Source organism: Puntigrus tetrazona, chromosome 5 (assembly GCF_018831695.1).
Source record: "Puntigrus tetrazona isolate hp1 chromosome 5, ASM1883169v1, whole genome shotgun sequence".
Taxonomy (NCBI): domain Eukaryota; kingdom Metazoa; phylum Chordata; class Actinopteri; order Cypriniformes; family Cyprinidae; genus Puntigrus; species Puntigrus tetrazona.
The window spans coordinates 11583513-11603154 of record NC_056703.1 but is presented as its reverse complement, the minus strand read 5'-3'; the positions used below and the strand labels follow the sequence as shown (position 1 = coordinate 11603154).

The 19642-nt window shown below is 37.3% G+C and overlaps 1 protein-coding gene across 1 annotated transcript; it reads left to right on the top strand.

Annotated features, from left to right (window-relative positions):
- The first annotated feature begins 3312 nt into the window (after positions 1-3312).
- mtnr1c (melatonin receptor 1C) lies at positions 3313-19200 on the top strand. Its single transcript, XM_043238595.1, has 2 exons — positions 3313-3924; positions 15847-19200. The coding sequence occupies exons 1-2, from the start codon at positions 3729-3731 to the stop codon at positions 16734-16736; spliced, it is 1086 nt and encodes a 361-aa protein (XP_043094530.1). The 5' UTR covers positions 3313-3728; the 3' UTR covers positions 16737-19200.
- The last annotated feature ends 442 nt before the right edge of the window (positions 19201-19642 follow it).

Sequence of the window (19642 nt, the reverse complement as noted above, 5' to 3'; positions counted from 1 at the left end):
GAAGGAATCTAAAAGGATCTAACAATGATAAATTATTTCAAAATTCAGTAACGACAGGCTTAATAATATGACCAGTTGTCCTTGAGGGAAACCTGTCAATATTGTTAATAGAAGCCTCATTGAAATCACCCCCCGTAATCAAAACGGCTCATGGCAATTTACTTCTTAATTGTGATAACTTATGTGAGAGTTCATGAAATAATGTTTTATTTGCAGCAGAATTATTGTAACCGTACACACTACCTAATATAGATAAAATATTATCAAACTCTATCACAGTTACAATCCATCTGCCCTCCATGGAAAAATATTAGCTTTAAAATTTCTTTCAAAAAGAATGGCTACACCACCGAAATGATTAGTACAATGACTAAAAAGGACTCTGCCACCACACTGATTTTGCCAAAATCTTTATGCCTGATGAGATTGAAGTCTTTGTAAAGCAAAGTGTGGTAGGTTCAGGGGTAGGGTTGAGTCAGGGGGATCATTTTGATTGTGTGATCGAGAAACGCCTAGCGGATTGAAAACACCCATAAATTGAGAAACACCCACTTTTGTTCTGCAGAGCATTCAACCTCCAGAGCTAAGGTGTGTTCGACTTGAAGCAGCGCTGCCTGACCGATCTTTAACGACTCTTCTCAACAAATTTTTTTTATTATTTTTTATAAACCTTTAATTTCCATAGTTGATAACCATTTGTCATGGGGAAAAAACAACTAAACATTTTGACCATTGTGGCCTTGGTCAAATTACTGACAAGATAGCTTGGTTTTGAAGCATGAATAAAATTAAACTGTTCTATATATCTATCTATCTATCTATCTATCTATCTATCTATCTATCTATCTATCTATCTATCTATCTATCTATCTATCTATCTATCTATCTATCTATCTATCTATCCAACCTTCCATCCATCTGTTTCTCTCTGTTTATCTGTCTGTCTGTCTTATAGCTTCTTGCTTTGCTTAAGCTGACATTTGTTTATCTTGTTCACTCCAAGAGACTTCAATAAAACTATTTTTACCATGTAGGCAGTGGATTCCTCTCACGCTAGGCAACTTGGCAGTATTTCTGATGTCCTTTCTGGTCTCTTCACTTTGTTTCGGGTTTAAAGTTCCAAAATGTTTGATTAGTTTTATCATTGTATAAAACTAGATGTTCTAAAGACACATTCAGCATATAATACACTGTTGCAAACATACCTTTAGCACCAGCTTGTTGCTGGGGCAGCATAGAGACATCTTTGCGTTTTAACCCTTTAAAAGTGCATTTATGATTATTGCATGCTATTACCTTAGAGATTATTTATCATATTACAGTTTTTCTCAATTGCTTTGGCACATTTTCCAAACATTGCTGGAACTTCAGAACTTTATTGCATGTCTGCAAAATGTAGTTACTCAACCAAAACATTTTATTCATGCCTCAAAACCTAGTTTTTTCAGTGATTTGGCCAAGGCCACCAAAATATTAAGTATTTGTACATTGTGTGAGCCACACTGGTCAATATGTATATTGTTTTTTCACCATGACAAATGTTTTTTTTTTTTTGTTTGTTTTTTTTTAATTGTACACAACAGCACATAAAACATATACAGACATTTGTATTTGTACATTTAGTTTTGTACGAATGTTTTACAAAGACTCATCAGTTTTGATAAACAAGCCATATGCAATTAGTTGTTGTGCAAACTGCTGACAGATTAATTTACTGTTTGCACACATTTGCAATTTGCTCAAATCAATAAGAAATTCCAATCTGCTGTGATAAAGAAACTAATTGTTCAGAGATCTGAACGTATTGTTTTGAAAAGAAATGAGCCAAAGCCATTGAGAAAAACAGTACTGTTATTAATATAGTCTTTTGAAAAAGCTGAAAGTCATGTGGCATATATAGCCTATTTATGTGCAAAACAACTTTTAGCAAAAAGTCAGAAAGTAATAACATTCAAAGAAAATTGACTCACATATGAATCTCATTGCAGAGTTCAAAGTTTATTCAGTGAAAGCTGAGATTTTTCCGACACATTTGCAGAATGACGAATGACAGGAAGACTTAAAATGCTGGTTCGACAGATCCAGCAGGCTCCACCGAGAATTGACTGATGACATTGTACACTTGTGTGGTGCATCCCTTCAGTTAAAGTGCTTCGCTCTAGACAGAAATTTATGGCATAGAATTGTAAGCAAGACACGAGACACCTACAGGCATGAGCTCATGGTTGTTTATGATGTCTGTCCTCTGCTTCACTGGATTATTTATTTATTTATTTTATTTTTGCATTATAAAATAACTGCATAACTTAATTTTCCCAGAAGGCACTACAGTGATTGGAATAATAAAGCTTCTCTTGATGGTTTCCCATAAAGCGTGCACTCAATTGTAGCTACACCCTTACGCCAATGTGAATGTAAATATGCATGAGATTGATGATTATTTTTAGCTACAGATTGTTTTCTGTTCAGCTGTCTTAGCTCTCATGTCAGGATGCCACTGTTTATACGTGGCCTGCCATTGTTCATCAGCTTGACTGTTGCAGCCTCATTATTCATAGTCAAACATATGCAAACTTGTTTTAAATTAACAGGATGAGATTACATGCAGCAGCAGATGTGTGTATTTTGAGTTGGGTGGCTAATTTAAGGGATTCATGGTTAGTAAGGCTGCTTTTGTGTAGCAGAAAATATTATTTTATAGCCTATAGGACATAAAATGAATCATATTAGAAGCATCATCATTTTTTTTAATTTTTTGAAATATTAAAAAAAAAATTATTTCGTCAATTTATCGAATGAACTCTTTAAAATGGATCGAACTGAATCGAATGTTAAACAATGAGCTATTATTTAACTAAAGTATACATTTCTAGTAGCATAATTTTATGTGCATACACAGCCTGTGTTAGGTGTTTCTGGCCAAAAGCGGTCTTTTTAGACAACCCCTTTAAAATAAAAATAAGCGATTTATTTTAATAGTATTAAGTAAAACTGTAAGGCGCTGTTGTATATACATTTATAAATACAAATCCTTACTAAAAGCTATCCGGCTCCGTACTGTTGCTATGGTTACCTCTTTAAGCCAAGGCGAGTTCGCTCCGCTAACTTTTCTAACATTTAAAAATGTCTAATATATGTAATATACGTAACTATAATACATGTATATAGCCTACTTTATAATTACGGGTATAAAAATCTCCGTTTATAAACCTCTACGGTGAGTTCGCAGAGACTGTTGACTAGATTGAATCCCTTCACGCTAATAGTAGCTCGGTTTGGCGCCTCACATCTGACTGTGCGCTGGAACGGAGACCGAGAGGCTACGGCGCCGGGGATGCGACGCAGACCGCCGTGTGTGGCGTCTGAGCAACAGCCCGGAGTGTGTGTATGTGTGTGTGTGTGTGTGTGAGTCACTGTGATCTGAGGTGACAATCCAGATAACTGTGGGGCTGACAATGCGCCGACTACCAAACGTGCATTTGAATTGAATGGAAGCTACTGGGAAATTCGAAGGGATCCTTCTGCGATAGTTCCCGTGCTATGGAAGTTACGTAAAAACGGCATTCACACAGCATTAGATTTATAAGCGCTCAGTGACATTTTATAAGTGGGATGGATTGTTTTTATTTTCTGGAGGGAGAATACCGGTTCGTTCCAACTTTGCCTTTTTCTCTCGAAGAGTGGATCAAAGAAGAAACTTCAATGCGTCTTCACGCTTTTCCCTGAGAATGGAGTTGATGAAGGCGAACTTGAGCTGCCTGGATAGTTTATCCCGGGGAAACAACTGCGTCCCCGCCAGGAGCACGTCTCCCGGGGTAGCGGCCACTCTAGCCGGCGTGCTGATCTTCACCACCGTGGCTGATATCGTTGGAAATCTGCTGGTCATCCTGTCGGTGTACAGGAACAAGAAACTCAGGAATGCAGGTGTGAAGACAAACATAACAACTGTAGTGTCAAACATCACACATCTTTAGATGAGATTCAAGTTTTAGATGAGAAATGAAAAAATAGTATTTGCATAAGCTAAAAAAAAAACATCTGGATTGTGCATTGGACGTTTTTGTTGGCTAAAGTTGTTCCCAGCTGCTGTTGTCAGTTTTGCATTAATCATTTAATTTCAGTTTATGGTGGTTATTAATTATGCTACGGGGAAGGAAACAATATTTTCGTGTTATACCAAAACACAGACCACATGCTTTCCTCTGTGTGTTTCGATGCACCCTTTTCTCCAGAATTACATAAGAGACACCAGCAAAACATGGCTGTCTTTTTTTATGTTGTGCAACAAGACAAGATGTTGAATGGCATATTAACTTTTCATGTTTTTGATGTGTAAAGAAGTGTCAGGAGAATGTAACCCAAGGCATGATCACTTCAACAGAAACACGTCAGCAAACAACTCATTTTACAGGGCATCGTTTTATACTGCAGGCAGTGCGATGAACACTAGATATTTGAGACTGTTATAGTGCTGCGGGAACATAAAATGCATACAAGTCTCTCCAACTCTCACCCATACAGAGATGTCCAAGTGTCGAACACCTTTAGGGAACATTTTTCTGTATTGCTCTTTCAAATTTTGCATTTTAAAAAAATTGCAAATAAAGCATAAAAAATAATGAATGCATGATAAATTAGATAATTGCTTGGCGTTTGCAATAAACAAGTCGATGTAAAACCTGATGATCTGCGTTAACTAGCATACTTAAAAATATTACAAAGTGTGCTTCAGTGGGGTAAAATTTGACCTTTGGTGCAGCAGAGTTCACATGGTCAATGCTCCAAATTGTATTGTTTGACTAGAAATCATTCATATTCATTTTAGAACAAAGATTAATTTTAGAGCTGTTTCTTTGTGAGTAATTTTATACAGGTGAGAGCGAGGGAGGGGAGCTCTGCCTGGGAGGGGTAGATATCTCTATCGATTTCACTGCTATATGAGTTCAGCGGATTCATGGGATTGCGCTGTAGGTACGAGAATGACTATGATCTTAGCTGAGCAGGCAGAAAATTAAAAGATTCCATCAAAGCTGAAGTGCCATCATCAGACCCAAAAGGTTCTTTATTGGCATCTGTGGTTCCATGAAAAACCTTTAACGTCCATGTAACCTTTCCGTTGCTCAAGATTCCATTTTTAGGTTCTTCGCTAAGAAAATGGATTGGAATTGGTTCTTTGAGTAACCCAAAGTGTTTCTCTTGTTGCATCACTTTGAAAACCCTCTTTTGAACCTATATTTTGAAGAGAACAGTGTGGTGTTTACACAAATTTAAAGCGCTCTGGGAGATGAGAATTTCCCATGATTTGAAGACAGTGGTTAATTGTCCATGTTGGTGTCCACAAAAAGGGAATTAGGAGATGTACATCAGGCATAATGAGAAAATAATGCTTCAGTATGGGTAGTGTTGTTCTCTTTGCGTATTCCTATCATCAGACCGTTCCGATCTCTGCAGCTGCTCCTAACTGTTTTGGCAGCGTGTCGAAATGTCGCTGCCTCAGATCATGCGGTGTTTTCCCAGCCTGCCCTGAGCCATGAGCTACTTGAGTAGATGTGCAACCCTGTATGTTTGCAAAAAGAATGGATATCCAGCATCGCTCCTGACGGAGATGGACAAACACCAGACGCTCAGTTTCGAAAATGATCAGTGATTCCATCTCAGTGTTCAGGATCTGTCAGTAAGGAAGAGTGTGGAATGTTAGATTCTGGAGGACTTTGTAACATCAGAATCTTGTGTGTTATGGTGGGGAAAAAGAGGCCCGTGATCTGATTCTGCAATTTCAGTGCTTGCTTTTTATATTTCTATTTATGGGCTTTACTGCCTTTAAGCACAGGACAAGAGGAGAGAGACAGGAAACCATTGGGGACAGAGAAAGTGGGATCAGGACATGAAATGGGCTGTTTATGTGTTGTGGGCACGTGCCGTGGCTAAAACACGATTTTTCTATTTGTTGATGGAAAAGTTGTTGTTGGTTCATTTTATTCTTAGTAGGTTATTTTAATCAGTGAAGGACAACTGGTAACACTTTACGATAAGGTTTCATTTGTTAGCATAAGTTAATGAATTAACTAACATGAGCAAACAATGAAAAATACATTTATTACAGTATTTATTCATCTTTGTTAACGCTAGTTCAGACACAACTTGTGAATTTAGCATTAACTAAGAATAATAAATGCCACAGAAGTATTGTTCATTTGTAGTTAACTAATTTGTAACCGAACAGTTAAGTGTTTTAAGTGTAACTACAGTGTTGTACAGTTGAATGCACTGAAAAAATTGTTTCATTTAACCATAAAAAGAATAATGGTCATATGCATTTCAATCCATACAAAAAAAGCCATGTCTTAGTATTATATACATTTTTATCCATACATATTATTCATTTTATGTATCACGCATGAATGTCTGGCGCTATGATAAACTGATCTTAAAATGTTGACTATATGGGCTTGTACTTACTGCAGTAGGAAGGAAAATAAAACTTGTATACAGCTTTGCAAAAACTGCACTAATATGTCAAAATTTATGACTCAGAAATTTGGCACAAGGACACTGAAAACCTCATTTTCTTTTTTGTTTTCTTTCAGCCTATTTCTATAGCCATCAGGTTCAGTTATGGGACTGTGCAAGTTCTAGCAGCCAGAGTTGGGTTTAATCAATACTCCCTTACCCCCATTCTGCTGGCCCATCTCTAAACCAGAGTGCTGATTGATAGCTTTTTAATGTCCAGCATCAGTTGGCGTTCCCACACGCTGTTCAGGAGATTCTGGCACATTTTAGATCTGCCCAAGTCAAGCAGCCCAATCGGTCTGAATCATCTAAAACCCAGTATAAAAAAGGTCTCTTATGCTCACCAAGGCTGTGTTTATCTGATGACAAATACTGTAAAATAGCAATATTGTGAAATACTATTACAATAGAAAATAACTGTTTTCAATAATGTTTTTAATCCTTTAGAAATCATTCTAATATGCTGATTGGTGCTGAAGTAGGTTGACAAAAGGTGGAACATTTCCAATAAATTTCAAGATTCAACTTCTTTGCAACATTTTATTTTCCTTGCAAAAGTCTTTACTGTCACATTTGATCAGTTTAATGCAACCTTGCTGAATAAAAGTAATAGTTTCTTTCAATTACCAAAAAAAAAAGATTGACCCCAGAGATTCAAATGGCACTGCTACCAGTCTGATAAAAGGACATTTAGATATTCACTGTTTAAAATGTTCCCTTCTGTATTATGGTGTCTCCATTAGCGGCAGAGGCATACTGCAGTTCATCCATTACGCCTCACCTGAATTAGCAGCGATGTTTGGCAATGGCACACACTCAGGGCTCCTGATGGGCAGATGGCTTTCAGAGGAGAAGCAATGAGCTACTCTCAGTGTAGTAATACTCACAGATGGTCAGTGAAGGACAGCATGACAGTATCAGAATTCTCTACTTTAGGCAAGCATAATGTTGCTCAAATTTAAAGTTAGGTATTCAGACAACCCCTAGTTACCCCTAGTCGAGTCAGGGGTAACCAACTGTAGTCCTAAAGGGCTGTAACCTGACTGTAATTTAAGTAAGCCTGAACACTTTGATTAGCTGGTTCAGGTGTGTCATTAAACATGGCTCTTACCTTAATTTGTGCAGCTTGTTGAAGAGAACACCATGGCAGCTGCATAGCAACATAATGGCAGCCACAACGACTCCTTAGCCTCCTGGCAGCATCTTTTGCACTTGCAGAAAATGTGAAAAATAGTTACAATTTTGTGTTTGTTATGCACCATAAATTCTGTTAATGGCACATCAGTCTGTGCAACACACACTCAGTCAATGAGAATGTATGGTCTCACCGCACACACACACACCAGCAATGTCAACATAATTGAATGTGTCTCCAGTTCACACTGAGGCATGTTAATGCTCTTATATGGGCATTTCTAATCGGAATGGGTTAGAATTAGACTCTAATGCATGTGTGCAGATGAGAATTGGTTGGGATGGAACGTTACAGTGTACGTGAGAGTCTTTGATGGCAATGGTAATGATTTTTGGCTCCCTCGTCTGACCACTAACTGGACACTCTGCCTGGGAGACAAGATCAACAGCCAACAGAATATCTGGCTACAAATTGCAATGACTCCTTGGAAATCTAATAGATTTTTAATAATAATAGAACAAACATGATCATTTGCATACCGCAGTATGAAGATGTTGTTTAGATAGCTGGGGTGGGTTTGATCCGTCTGTTGGCAGAGCTCCTGAGAGGACGGCTGGCTGTTTTATATGACTGGCTGGTGTACAGGAATAATTCAGCATTAAGTACTTATGGAAATGAAGGGGGGAAATTCTCCCCTTCTTTCTTTTTCATGCATACGCATAAACACTCACGCACACACACACTGCTTGAAAATATAGATACTTACAAAGGCCCGATATATAGCCTCCTTTCTATTTTTAGAAGCGTTGCATAATTGTTATAATTTTGAAATTCAATAAACTAATAAAATAAAACGTAAGATTTTTAAACTTATTTATTTTAGCTGGTTGTCAAGGCAACAGTTCTCATATTTCTTACATAACTGAAAATAAACTGCAAATAAGCCAATAAAGGTAGACTAATATAAAAAATTATGACAAAAACACAACAAAAATGGAAAAATATGAAATGCAAATATGTAAAAAAAATTACAATAGTATCTCAGTGATACTAAAATGTTTGCAATAAATACAGTTAATAAATGAATCTCTAATTCAAAGTGTTACCAGACAATTCTTACAAAATTCTTCCCTTTTAATACATATTTAGTAAACACAATGCTGAAATAAAATAATCTGGAATGCATTTAAAGGTGCACTGTGTACATTTTAGCGACATGTAGCATTTGAGATTGTGAATTGCAACCAAGTTCCCCCTCCCTTTAGGGAAGCTACGGCAACCGATACAGCCGAGATAGCCAACAATGAGGTGTCTTTACAAAGGTAAATTAATTAATTATATTTGCTTAATTATTGAATAAATGCGTATGTTATTGCAATATTACTGTTACTTGTTTATCAATGTGTCACGCTCTTGGTGACTTCTATTATGCAGTTCACATAACTTGCATTGCCTTAACCTTCACTTGTCCTTCATACCTTTTTTTCCCCTCATTCTCGTTCTCTTTCTTTCTTATTGCTTCCACCGAGATATTTTTATGGAACTGGAATGTAAAAGGTACTATGGGTCTGTGTGTACATAGCCTTAGTACGTGTGTATCTAAGGCTGCTCTTACATGTGTGTGCTTTCAGAGTGGAATTGATGGTGGTATCTTGCCAGTATCTAATGAATTTTATAATCCAATAATTTAGCAGACGTTGGTTGGCAGATTTTAATGTTCCACACTTATAATCCTGGACATCAGAGCGAGAGGTAAAGATGAGGTGTGCAGGGTTATAATAGACTGTCTGATCTGTGTATTAAAATAAGCCTTTAAAATGCATTTTAATATCAGCTAATTCCAGCAAAGACGAGCAGAGCCAGACTATCCATTAAATACATTTATGACAGCACGGACGCAGCCAGATCAGCCTCATCCTAACAGCTACTGATAACCTCGAACAGGCTCACAGAGGTACTGGGAAAAAAGAGCAGGTAATTGCGTTTTAATTGGCTTCTCTGAAAGTCATCTGCTAACTGCAAATTTCTTCTGTTTCTGTACATAGTCAGATTTAGAAAAAGTTAAAATCCAGGCTTTTGTAAATGTTCCATCTCTCTATGAAGAAGTCTCTAACTATTAAACCACTCTTATTACTGTGTGATTCCTATTGCTTTGTTCAAATGAAAAATTCATTAAAATGTATATTGCTTTTCGCAGATATTTAATAATTGACCTGTGTTTTGGATTATTTTGAGAATTAAATCAGTTGCATACAAAATACATTTGTTTTATTTAAATAGCAATAGGCGCAATAGGAAGCAAAAGTACATGTGCATGTCTGTGTAATTGTGCATGCATGTGTGTGGGAAGAAGGCTGTGTGTGTGTGTGTGTGTGTGTGTGTGTGTGTATGTGGTGATGTTGCATAAGCACATTTATCCTTGCTTCAGTCCATCATACACCTCAGGTACTGATGTAGTCTGTGATATTTTCTAGGAGAGGTTACAATATATTGTAGCATGTTATTTTATAAATTCCTGCCATTTGTTGTAGATTCTTTGTTTTAATATGGCATATTTCAAATCGCTGTCGGCTTATACATAAAAATTCTAAATTTATGATGTCCTCTTGATATAACTCTCAATACATTCTTTTTGAAATATTCAGATTTCGTTAGAATGTGAGTTTTATGAAGCCGTAAGTTGCAACAAAGATGGGAAATCTATTCTGGTCTTTTCTCCGCACTGCAAGAAGACTTGACTGTACGCCTTTCCAAAGCCCAAACATCTAGATGGAACTCAGAACATGCTGACACCTCAAAACAAGCTTTCCTCACGTTAGATTTTAGTTAGTCTTGCTGCTTGCAACAGAGTGAAGTTTGAGAATGAATTTGGATATTTTTTGACAAGATGCTTGCCTGGAAAAGCCTTTCATGTGCATCCATCTTCTGGTTCACTCTCCTAGCAGATTCTTCCTTGTTTACTCTTTGCCAAGGTCTTTTTTTTCTGCACTGCATAAAACTCAACAGAGCTTCTGGGTTTTTCTAGCTCAGCGTTGTGACTGGCTATAAAATCATCTCTCCACATGCTGTTAGATGACACAGTATTGTATCCAGCTGGAGGAAAACATGTTTCTTTCTCAGTCTCATCATGTTAAGAAAAAAGTGGATTTGCCATTATGGTGTAAAGTTGATAATTAGATCTACTGATTAAATTACTACAGTTGCCTACTTGTGGACTTTTTTTCTTAGTGGAAGCTTTAAGATACAGAAAAAATGTATTAAAATTATTTTTTGAGTCGAAACAATATTTAATGAACAGTATTTACATATTTTTTCAATGCTCGTTCTGCATCAAGCTTTATTCTTTGTTACTCAGTGGCTGTCTGTTAAAAAAAAACATTTAAATTGACACGATAGATATAGAAAAAACTGAATGAATGTGTTAACTATAGATTTCTACATTTTTTCTTTTCATTAATATTTTTCATTTATATACCTGTTTTACATACTATACATTTATTCATTTGGTAGATGCTTTTACCCAAAGCAACTTTCAAACGAGAAAATGCCAGCAATACGCAACATCAACATTTCTATGGGTTTAAAAAAAGCAAGACTATAAACTGAATTCAGAGCAGCATACTCTTTCTATTTCTGCCAAATACCCTGAAGATATGACAGAAATAGTAAGAGTAGCCTATATTTAAAATTCTTCAACAATGTTTTACTCCCATTAGGAGTAACCTATGTAAAATAGCTTTTTGTATTTAATCACAACTTGCATCTTTCATGTATTTCAAAAGTGAGAGATTAACAATGCATTTAAGTGATATCAGCTGTAAAGGAAGTCAAGGTGAAACAATTTTGATGAAGTATGATGCTCATTAATCTTGCACAGTAACACAGTACTAAAATGTACATAAGGTCTGTTTTGCTCTTAAATATATGATTCAGGCTTGTAGAACATATGTCTTTGTGTAAAGTGTGTCATGAGAAATCGTGGAGAAAGAAATCAATTAAACCGTTCTGTCCAGGATAATCATGTGGATTTATAGAGATCCTCAGGCAGTCACTCCTGCCCAGGAACTGTCCTGATCTGAACCGCAGACAAAATAAATGCTCTCCTCTCTTTTCTGCTCTTCCTCTTTCTCTCCCAATGTGATATATGAGCCACTTTAAAATAAGCCTGTCATTATTACACTGTCTTTATGTCCTTCAAACTTGATGAGGAATAAAAAACAAGAGCAGATGCATCTCTACTCAAGCTGGAAGATAATGATAGAGGAAAGGTGCAGCATTCACATCTTATCTCTCATGATTTGTGGTGTTATTAGATGTTAAAATATAGCTTTCTAAGGGTTTGTTGCTCTTATTGTTGGTCATGGGACTGCTTCGTAGTTTCATGCAGATGACTGCAACTCGAATCTAACTTCTAAAGGCACCTAGAGTAAAGCAATTTTAAAATGCTCATATAAATGAAAACTTGTGCCTTCTAAGTCTCTGCTCAAGCAAAAGATGATCTTTTAGCTTTTGTCTGAAAAACTTTCCCGCTCAGAAATGACGTCTTTGTCCGGTGCCAACAGCACTGACTCTCCATATAAATGTCATTGTAAATGTCAGTGCGAAGGACCCGCAGTGACCTGTGTGCAATTCCCTGACCATTTGGACTCTGTTGCCAGAGGATCCATTTCCAGTGACTGTTTGAAAAAAAGTCAAAAACTGCTTTTTCGAGCCTGAGGTCCGACTTGAGCTTAGATTGAGGATTCTGCTCTGATCACAGTGATGAGCTGCAGAGAATCAGACCGCTGAGGCATTTGAGCGCACCACTGGAAAAGGGTTTCAGCTGAATAGATACTGCAACCTTGAGGGAATTGTATCTTTCTAATTGTAGAACGGTTACATTTGATCAGTTGAGTTACATAAAAATTAAATAAGCCAAACTTTTAATCAGGATTCTTATTGGAATGAAAGAAAAAAGGCTGATATTGATACCATAATGACATGATTTACATGATATGTCTAACAAACAATATATTTAAAAGACATAATCTTTTATCATCATTATTTACTCATAAAGGAGTAAATAAACGTTGAATTAGGAGATCTCTGCTTCCACCAATTTTATTATGTAATTGTCACACACATGTAGATGGACACTCATGAAAACAATGACAGTTCAATATAACGTTTAATCACAATCCAAGAAGATGAAAGTTAATCTTACCACAGGGAAACACAGAGGGAGATAACACAACAAAATGTCCATTGCTTTGACAGTAATAATGTAATTTGAGAACTGATGTTATTATGCAAGTATCAATCATTTCAAGATTTCTGGGAAAATTTCTGGACACGCTTTTTAGCACAGTTAGCTGAAGCCGCTCTGTTTGTTGTCCAGTGTGTGATGCCTCGGGTTACTGGACTCATGCTAGACTGATGGCGGGAGATGGTGATCTTGTCCAAGCACACTTCCTGTCAGTTGTGGCTTCGGGTTGACCAATGTTTGGCAGGCTGAGGCACCAGTCAAAATGCCACTGCTGGTTTAAAGGAAATGCTCAGATAAATCATTTGTGATTTTACAGGTGATATGATGAAAAAGGTACGCATTTAAGGCTGTCTAAAAATGTAAGTGTGCGATGTTACCTGTATCTTGCTTTCAGCCTTTTTTTTTACAAAACAGTTTGTTGCAGACAGAACAGACCTTGAACTTGAAGTAGAAAATGATCATACACCCTAAAAAAAGGTACAAAGCAGTCACTTGGTGTGTACTATTTAGGGGGTAAAAGGTACAAAGATGTGACTTTTAGCTTTTATACTTTAGGGTACCATCCCAGTGACAGCATGCTACCTTTTTTCTGACAGTGTTTATAACGTGTGACCCAGTCTGAAGACTTTACAACACTTTGCATGAGTGGAAGACGTAGGTGATGCCAGGTGTTCATGCACAAAAGGCTGCGGGTCTGATGGGGTTTGAATCTCTTTCTCTCATAAATGCTACCTTCCTAAGCTTTTTTCGTTTTCTTGCCACGCAATCTTCATGGCTCGTTTGGGTTGAAATAGAGATAGCGTGTGATGGAGGGAAACAGTCAATGAGAGTTCATGAATGGAAAATTGTGAGCAAAACAAGCGTGACCTGATCAGTGTTGCGCAGAGCCAAAGAATAATTGAAACTGCTGAAATGAGCTGCTTTAGTATTCAGCGAATGATTTGTAAATGGGTTTGTGGGGGCAGCTCAATCAGAAAGGCATTTTTGCACAGACACAATAAGGTCATTTTTGGAGAAGATGAATGTGTCTGACCGTTTTGTTTTTGAGATAGAACATGAGGCTGAATCGCTTTTTAAGACAGCCAGACGGGGTCTAGCGGTGGGGCATTTTTTTTCCTTTGTTATCTTTTAGAGCGTTGTGAACAGTGTGAGGAGACTTATTGTTAGTCTGCAAGGGTAATAGTTATTACAGCCCCTACCTAATCGAGTTATAAATTACACATTGGTGTCTGTCATTCCACACACAGTCCTGACGCAGACCTTCATACACACTCTTTTAAAGGACGCAGACACAGTGTGTCAGAGATGCAGAGATGCTGATATTACAGAGTAAGAAAAGTCAGTGAAAGAGACCTACTATTACTATAATATCACTATTATTCTTTTTTTTTAAATTCAGATTCTGTTTCAGTTTTTGAAATTGCTGACATATACAGAGCATGTGTAGTGCCTAGTGATTTGTTGCTTACATTTTAAAGATTCAAAATGTAAAATGTAGGTTTAAATAAAAATTTCTGTTACATTTTCATTTTTAAATGCAAAATAAAACAAGCCTCAAAGCATAAATAAAAAGCACAATACCATAAAAAGGAGTAGTAGTAACAGGCAAAGGCATCCTGTGCACGGCAGTCATTGTGGTCCCCAAAGGGGCGTTCACACTGACAGCGATTTGCAGTGACAAAGCAACCGGAAGTCATTCATTTTGAATGAGAGTTGTTGATTTGAGGCGACGTGAGCAACAGAGACCGACGGCGATGCAACAAAGTTGAGCAGAGTTCAACTCTATGCAAATGTACAGTGACATAATGTGACTATGAGATAATATGACAGTGAGAAAGCGGAGCACGTGTGATCAACCACATGATACCGTTAGATACAGTCAAGGGTTTATGTGAATTAAAGGGGTGGTTCATCCAAAAATCAAAATTCGCACAATCATGTACCAAAACTGCATGGTTTCTATTGTTCTGTGGAGCGGGGTAAAGTGTGGAGTTAGGGTCTAGTTTCTTTCTTCATTTTGTCTTTGAGAAAACATAAATGTCTTATGTTTATATTAAATGTCTTCAATGTATGTTTTGGGTCCTTGCTGCCCACACAGGTTCACTGTTTTTGGACCCTAGTGACATATCTTTTTTTTAATCAAAATGTTGTTTATTGTTTGTTTGTTTTAAGGGTGAATAAATGGTGACAGAATGTTCATTTTGGTGAACTATCGCTTTAAGTAGACATTTGCGCTCATGTTTCGATTGCCCAGTACTTATGTATAATTATAATATGGCTTATATTTTATTTTTTAAAACAAGTTTTATCTGTTGGTTTTTTTTCTATTTACAATGAAAGTCCAAAGTTGTTTGAACCCCAGTGACAATATAATTTTTTTTCCTTTTTACCTTGAAGAAATATTTGAGGAATATATAATTATTTTTCTTTGGTGTTGTATTTGGGTTGCACAGTAATTATAGTTTAGTACTACGGTTTATAATTAATTTTTCCTGTGGACCAAAAAAGAAGGTCATTTGAAAAAATATTGTGTATGTCAATGGAGTTCAATGTTGTTTGAAGCTCCAGTGACTATTATAATTATTTTCAGTAACATTTTATCTTAAGGTGTCCTTGTTACGCATGTTGCATGTACTTACTATTATAATGACAGTAAATTATGCAGAATTACATGCAAGTAACCCTAACCATATAATAATTACATGCAGATAATGCATTTTATTCAGTACGTAAATGTAGAATTACGCTGTATCAAGTACACCTTAAAATAAAGTGCAGCGATATCTTCTTTTTCTTTCAGGCTTGAGTGAATGATGACATAATTTTCATTTAGATGAAAGTATTTCACTATGCTCTTTTGCTTGTGTTACTTAGTTATCGTGTATAATTGCAATTATAAACTTCAATTATTTATGAATATGTTATAAAATGATGTCACATTCTCTCTCGTTAATAGGTAACATCTTTGTGGTGAGTCTTTCTGTGGCTGACCTGGTGGTGGCACTCTACCCCTACCCCCTGGCTTTGGTCGCTATCTTCCATAACGGCTGGACGATGGGCTCCCTGCACTGCCAGCTGAGCGGGTTTGTTATGGGACTGAGTGTGATCGGCTCGGTCTTCAACATCACGGCTATCGCCATCAACCGCTACTGCTACATCTGCCACAGTCTCCGCTACGACCGACTCTACTCCCGTCGGAACACCTGCCTGTACCTGCTGCTCACCTGGATGCTGACCGCTCTGGCCACCGTACCCAACTTCCTGGTGGGTTCCTTGAAATACGACCCGCGCGTCTTCTCCTGCACCTTCACCCAGACCGCGAGCTCTTCTTACACTGTCTGCGTGGTTCTCATCCACTTTCTGGTCCCTCTGGCCGTGGTTTCTTTCTGCTACCTGCGCATATGGACGTTGGTGATCAGGGTCAAAGGTCGTGTGCGGCCCAACCCAAAGGTCAGAGCGGCCGACATGAGGAATTTCTTGACGATGTTTGTGGTGTTCGTGCTGTTCGCCGTGTGCTGGGCGCCCCTGAACTTCATCGGGCTCGCTGTGGCGATAAACCCAGCAAGAGTGGCGCCGAATGTCCCGGAGTGGCTGTTTGTTACCAGCTACTTCATGGCGTATTTTAACAGCTGTCTGAATGCTGTCGTCTACGGGTTGCTCAACCAGAACTTCAGGCAAGAGTACAAACAGATTCTCCGTGCTCTCTGCACGCCACGAGCGCTGTTCACTGAAAGCTCCAGGTACAACACTGAAGCCATAAAGAGTAAACAGTCACCCGCGGGAACCAACAACAATGTTAAAGACGCCAATATGTATAAGGGAGGTGTAACGCACACTCTTTTCTAGCACGTCACTTCCCATTTAAATATGTTATTTGGGTACAAAGGGGTTAAAGGCACAGCGGAGTGAAGCACACGTTTGTTTTTATTTTTCTGCAGCACTTTCCTAAACACCCTTGGTTCGGTATGCACCAGGAAATTTTTGTGATTCTGTGATACATTGCGACCTGTTTTTTGACTATTTTCGTTTTGTTTTATAGAGTAATACGTCAAATGAGAATCATTCAAATTTCGAAATATATTTTGAGACAAAGTTCTTGGTATTGGGGGTGAAAAAAAGTGCCCCTACCGTTGAAGCTAAAGGAACAGCAATTGGAATGAGAGCTTAAAATGTATTTTTAATTATTTTGTTTAGTAAAATAAATAGAATATGGTGCAAAACGTTTTTGAGGTTTTAACTTATTAACTTAATACTCAAATGTATTGCTATCCACTTGTTAAAAAGATAGCTCACCCAAAAATGAACATTACTCACCTTCATGTTGTTTCAAATCCATATGGCCTTCATTCATCTTCAAAACACAAATGAAAATATTTTGAATAATAACCAAGATTTTTCTGTCCCTACATAGAAAGCAATGCTGCTGAAATGTTTTATGGCCTAGAAAACAGACATCATTAAAATAGTCCATGTGACATCATTGGTTCAGCTGAAGCTATGAGAAAAACATTTTTGTGCAGAGAAAATAAAAATAATGACTTTATTCAACAATTTCTTCTTTTCCATTTAGCTTTGACGCATGTTTGCAACAGCACCGTGAAAAGAAGAAATCTTGAAGTCATTGGGGTTTTTTTCTTTGTGCGCAAAAATATTCTTGTAGCTTCATAAAATTACATTTTCTAACAACGTCCTGACTATTTTAACAATGTCCTTACTATCTTTCTGGGCCTTAAATAAGTCAGTTGTGTTGCTGTCTATGGAGAGTCAGAAAGCTATCGGATTTCATTAAAAAATATCTTCAATAGTGTTCCGTAGATGAACAAAGGACTTATGGGTTTGGAAAGAAATGAGGGTGAGTAATTAATGACAGAAATTTCATTTTTGGGTGAATTATCACTTTACGTTGTGACATATGGAATACTGTTTACGGGTCTAAACCTCTCCTCAATTCAATGAGGAATACAGTCTCCAGGCTCAGTTTTTTGGTATTACTACAACACACTGTGAGTGTATATTAGAGCCGTTTGTTTGCCTGGGTATCCTCACATGCTTTAGGACATCACTGGATGAATAAATACCGGAGACCTTTGTCCTATGCTGGTGAGCTTCATACTCTGTGCCTTTAGTGTGGGTTAAAAGCCTTCCTCGCCACTTCCTACATTTTTATGACTTTGAAATTAAAGTTAAATCACATTTATTTATATAGAGCTTTATATTATACAAGTGATTTAATAGCAGCTTGACATTAATGAACAGGAAAATAAGTGTTACCGTTATACAGATAATCAGTTATCAAACAAATTCAATTTCTGTAAAGCAGCTCTACAGAAGAGTCATTGTTGAGCTCAGTTTAGTTCAGTGTTGTTTCAATTTAGTTCAATAAAACCGTTGATGTTGCAAAGCTCATTAATTATGAAACAAGCAACAGTATAAGCAGCTTTACAGAAGGCAACAGTGTCATTTTTCAGCTCTGTTCAGTTCAATAACTGTCAACGCATTAAATCGAAAAAAAAAAAATCATTACTGAATATTAATTGTCTTTCAAACTCCAGCTGTGCCAAGCCAAAGGTAACAGTGACAAGGAACTCAAGCACAAAATAAAAAATGGGGGCCAGTTTTTCGTTGTACAAAAAAAGCAAACACAGGGCGATTTATGATTTCCAGGCTGCATCGCAAATCAGATTTTGTGGGCTGATATTATTCAAAATTTTGCATTCAACTCCTTCCGCTTGGAGATCAGGATGCTGGTATTCGGTGAGAAAAGGGAAGTCTGCTGTCTTCCTTCAGAAAATGGCTTATCACCGGCCTTTTTATTCTCATCTTGCCGCTTGTCAGAGTCTTTGTTGGTGTCCTAACTGCTCGTGGTTATAGCAGGCCAACATACCGCTAATGATTTCCCATCAAAAAAAAGCACATTTTCACTAATGTGTGCCTTTAGCCCTGTGGTATCCTATCTACCCTACAGCAGTTCAGGGGCCTATAAGATTGATATTTCTTGTTAAATGAACATTCCTCAAAAAAAAAAAAAAAAAAAAAAGGCATGGTTGTCAGCCTTTTCTATGTATTTTGTTCAAGCAGACTTGAGCTAACAAACAGAAAATAAGACTGCAGACAGTTGAGTATATGCTATCCAGTCCTTATTGGCTGATACCATGGCAACCATCACTGAAAAAGACATTTTGATGCTCTGTGTGTCCTTTGTAAACTCTTTGTAGCTTATATGGATGTTTTGTATATCAAGCAGTGTTTGTAAGTAAAGGACAAAGGTTTTCTCTTTTTTTGCAGTAACAATAAAGGAAAATAAGACTGAGGCTTCTAGAATTGTTGTTGATCTATCTATAATTATTGTTATGTTTTTATTTTTGCAACAAAAAAAACGATTTAAGTGAAATCTTTTATATATATCTACTTCATGTTGTGTATTTCTGTACAATCAGAGTGGGCATATCCAATGTGAGTGGTCTGCATGCAGTGGTGCTGAAAACTAAACTACGTCTTTGCCTTTGTAGTCCTGTCTTTCTTCTGTCGCTGTATCTTTCCTCCATTTGTCTAAATATCATATATCAGTCATGCTTTTTCTCTACCCGGATTACTTACCTTCATTTTTCTGCACACACTACACACTCTTGCTCCCGTCCTTGAGGGAGATTTATCACTTCTCCAGACACTAAGCGCGCTGGCTGAAAGGGGCAGATGATGATGACCTGACGCAAGTTTCTCCTGAGCTGTAATTTTCACAGAACGGCTTGAAG

What these genes read in the sequence shown, in the direction of transcription:
- mtnr1c (XM_043238595.1), top strand. Translation starts at nt 3,729, where the DNA reads ATGGAGTTGATGAAGGCGAACTTGAGCTGCCTGGATAGTTTATCCCGG. An exon ending in CAAGAAACTCAGGAATGCAG is followed by an intron (nt 3,925 to 15,846) that starts GTGTGAAGACAA and finishes TCTCGTTAATAG; the next exon opens with GTAACATCTTTGTGGTGAGT.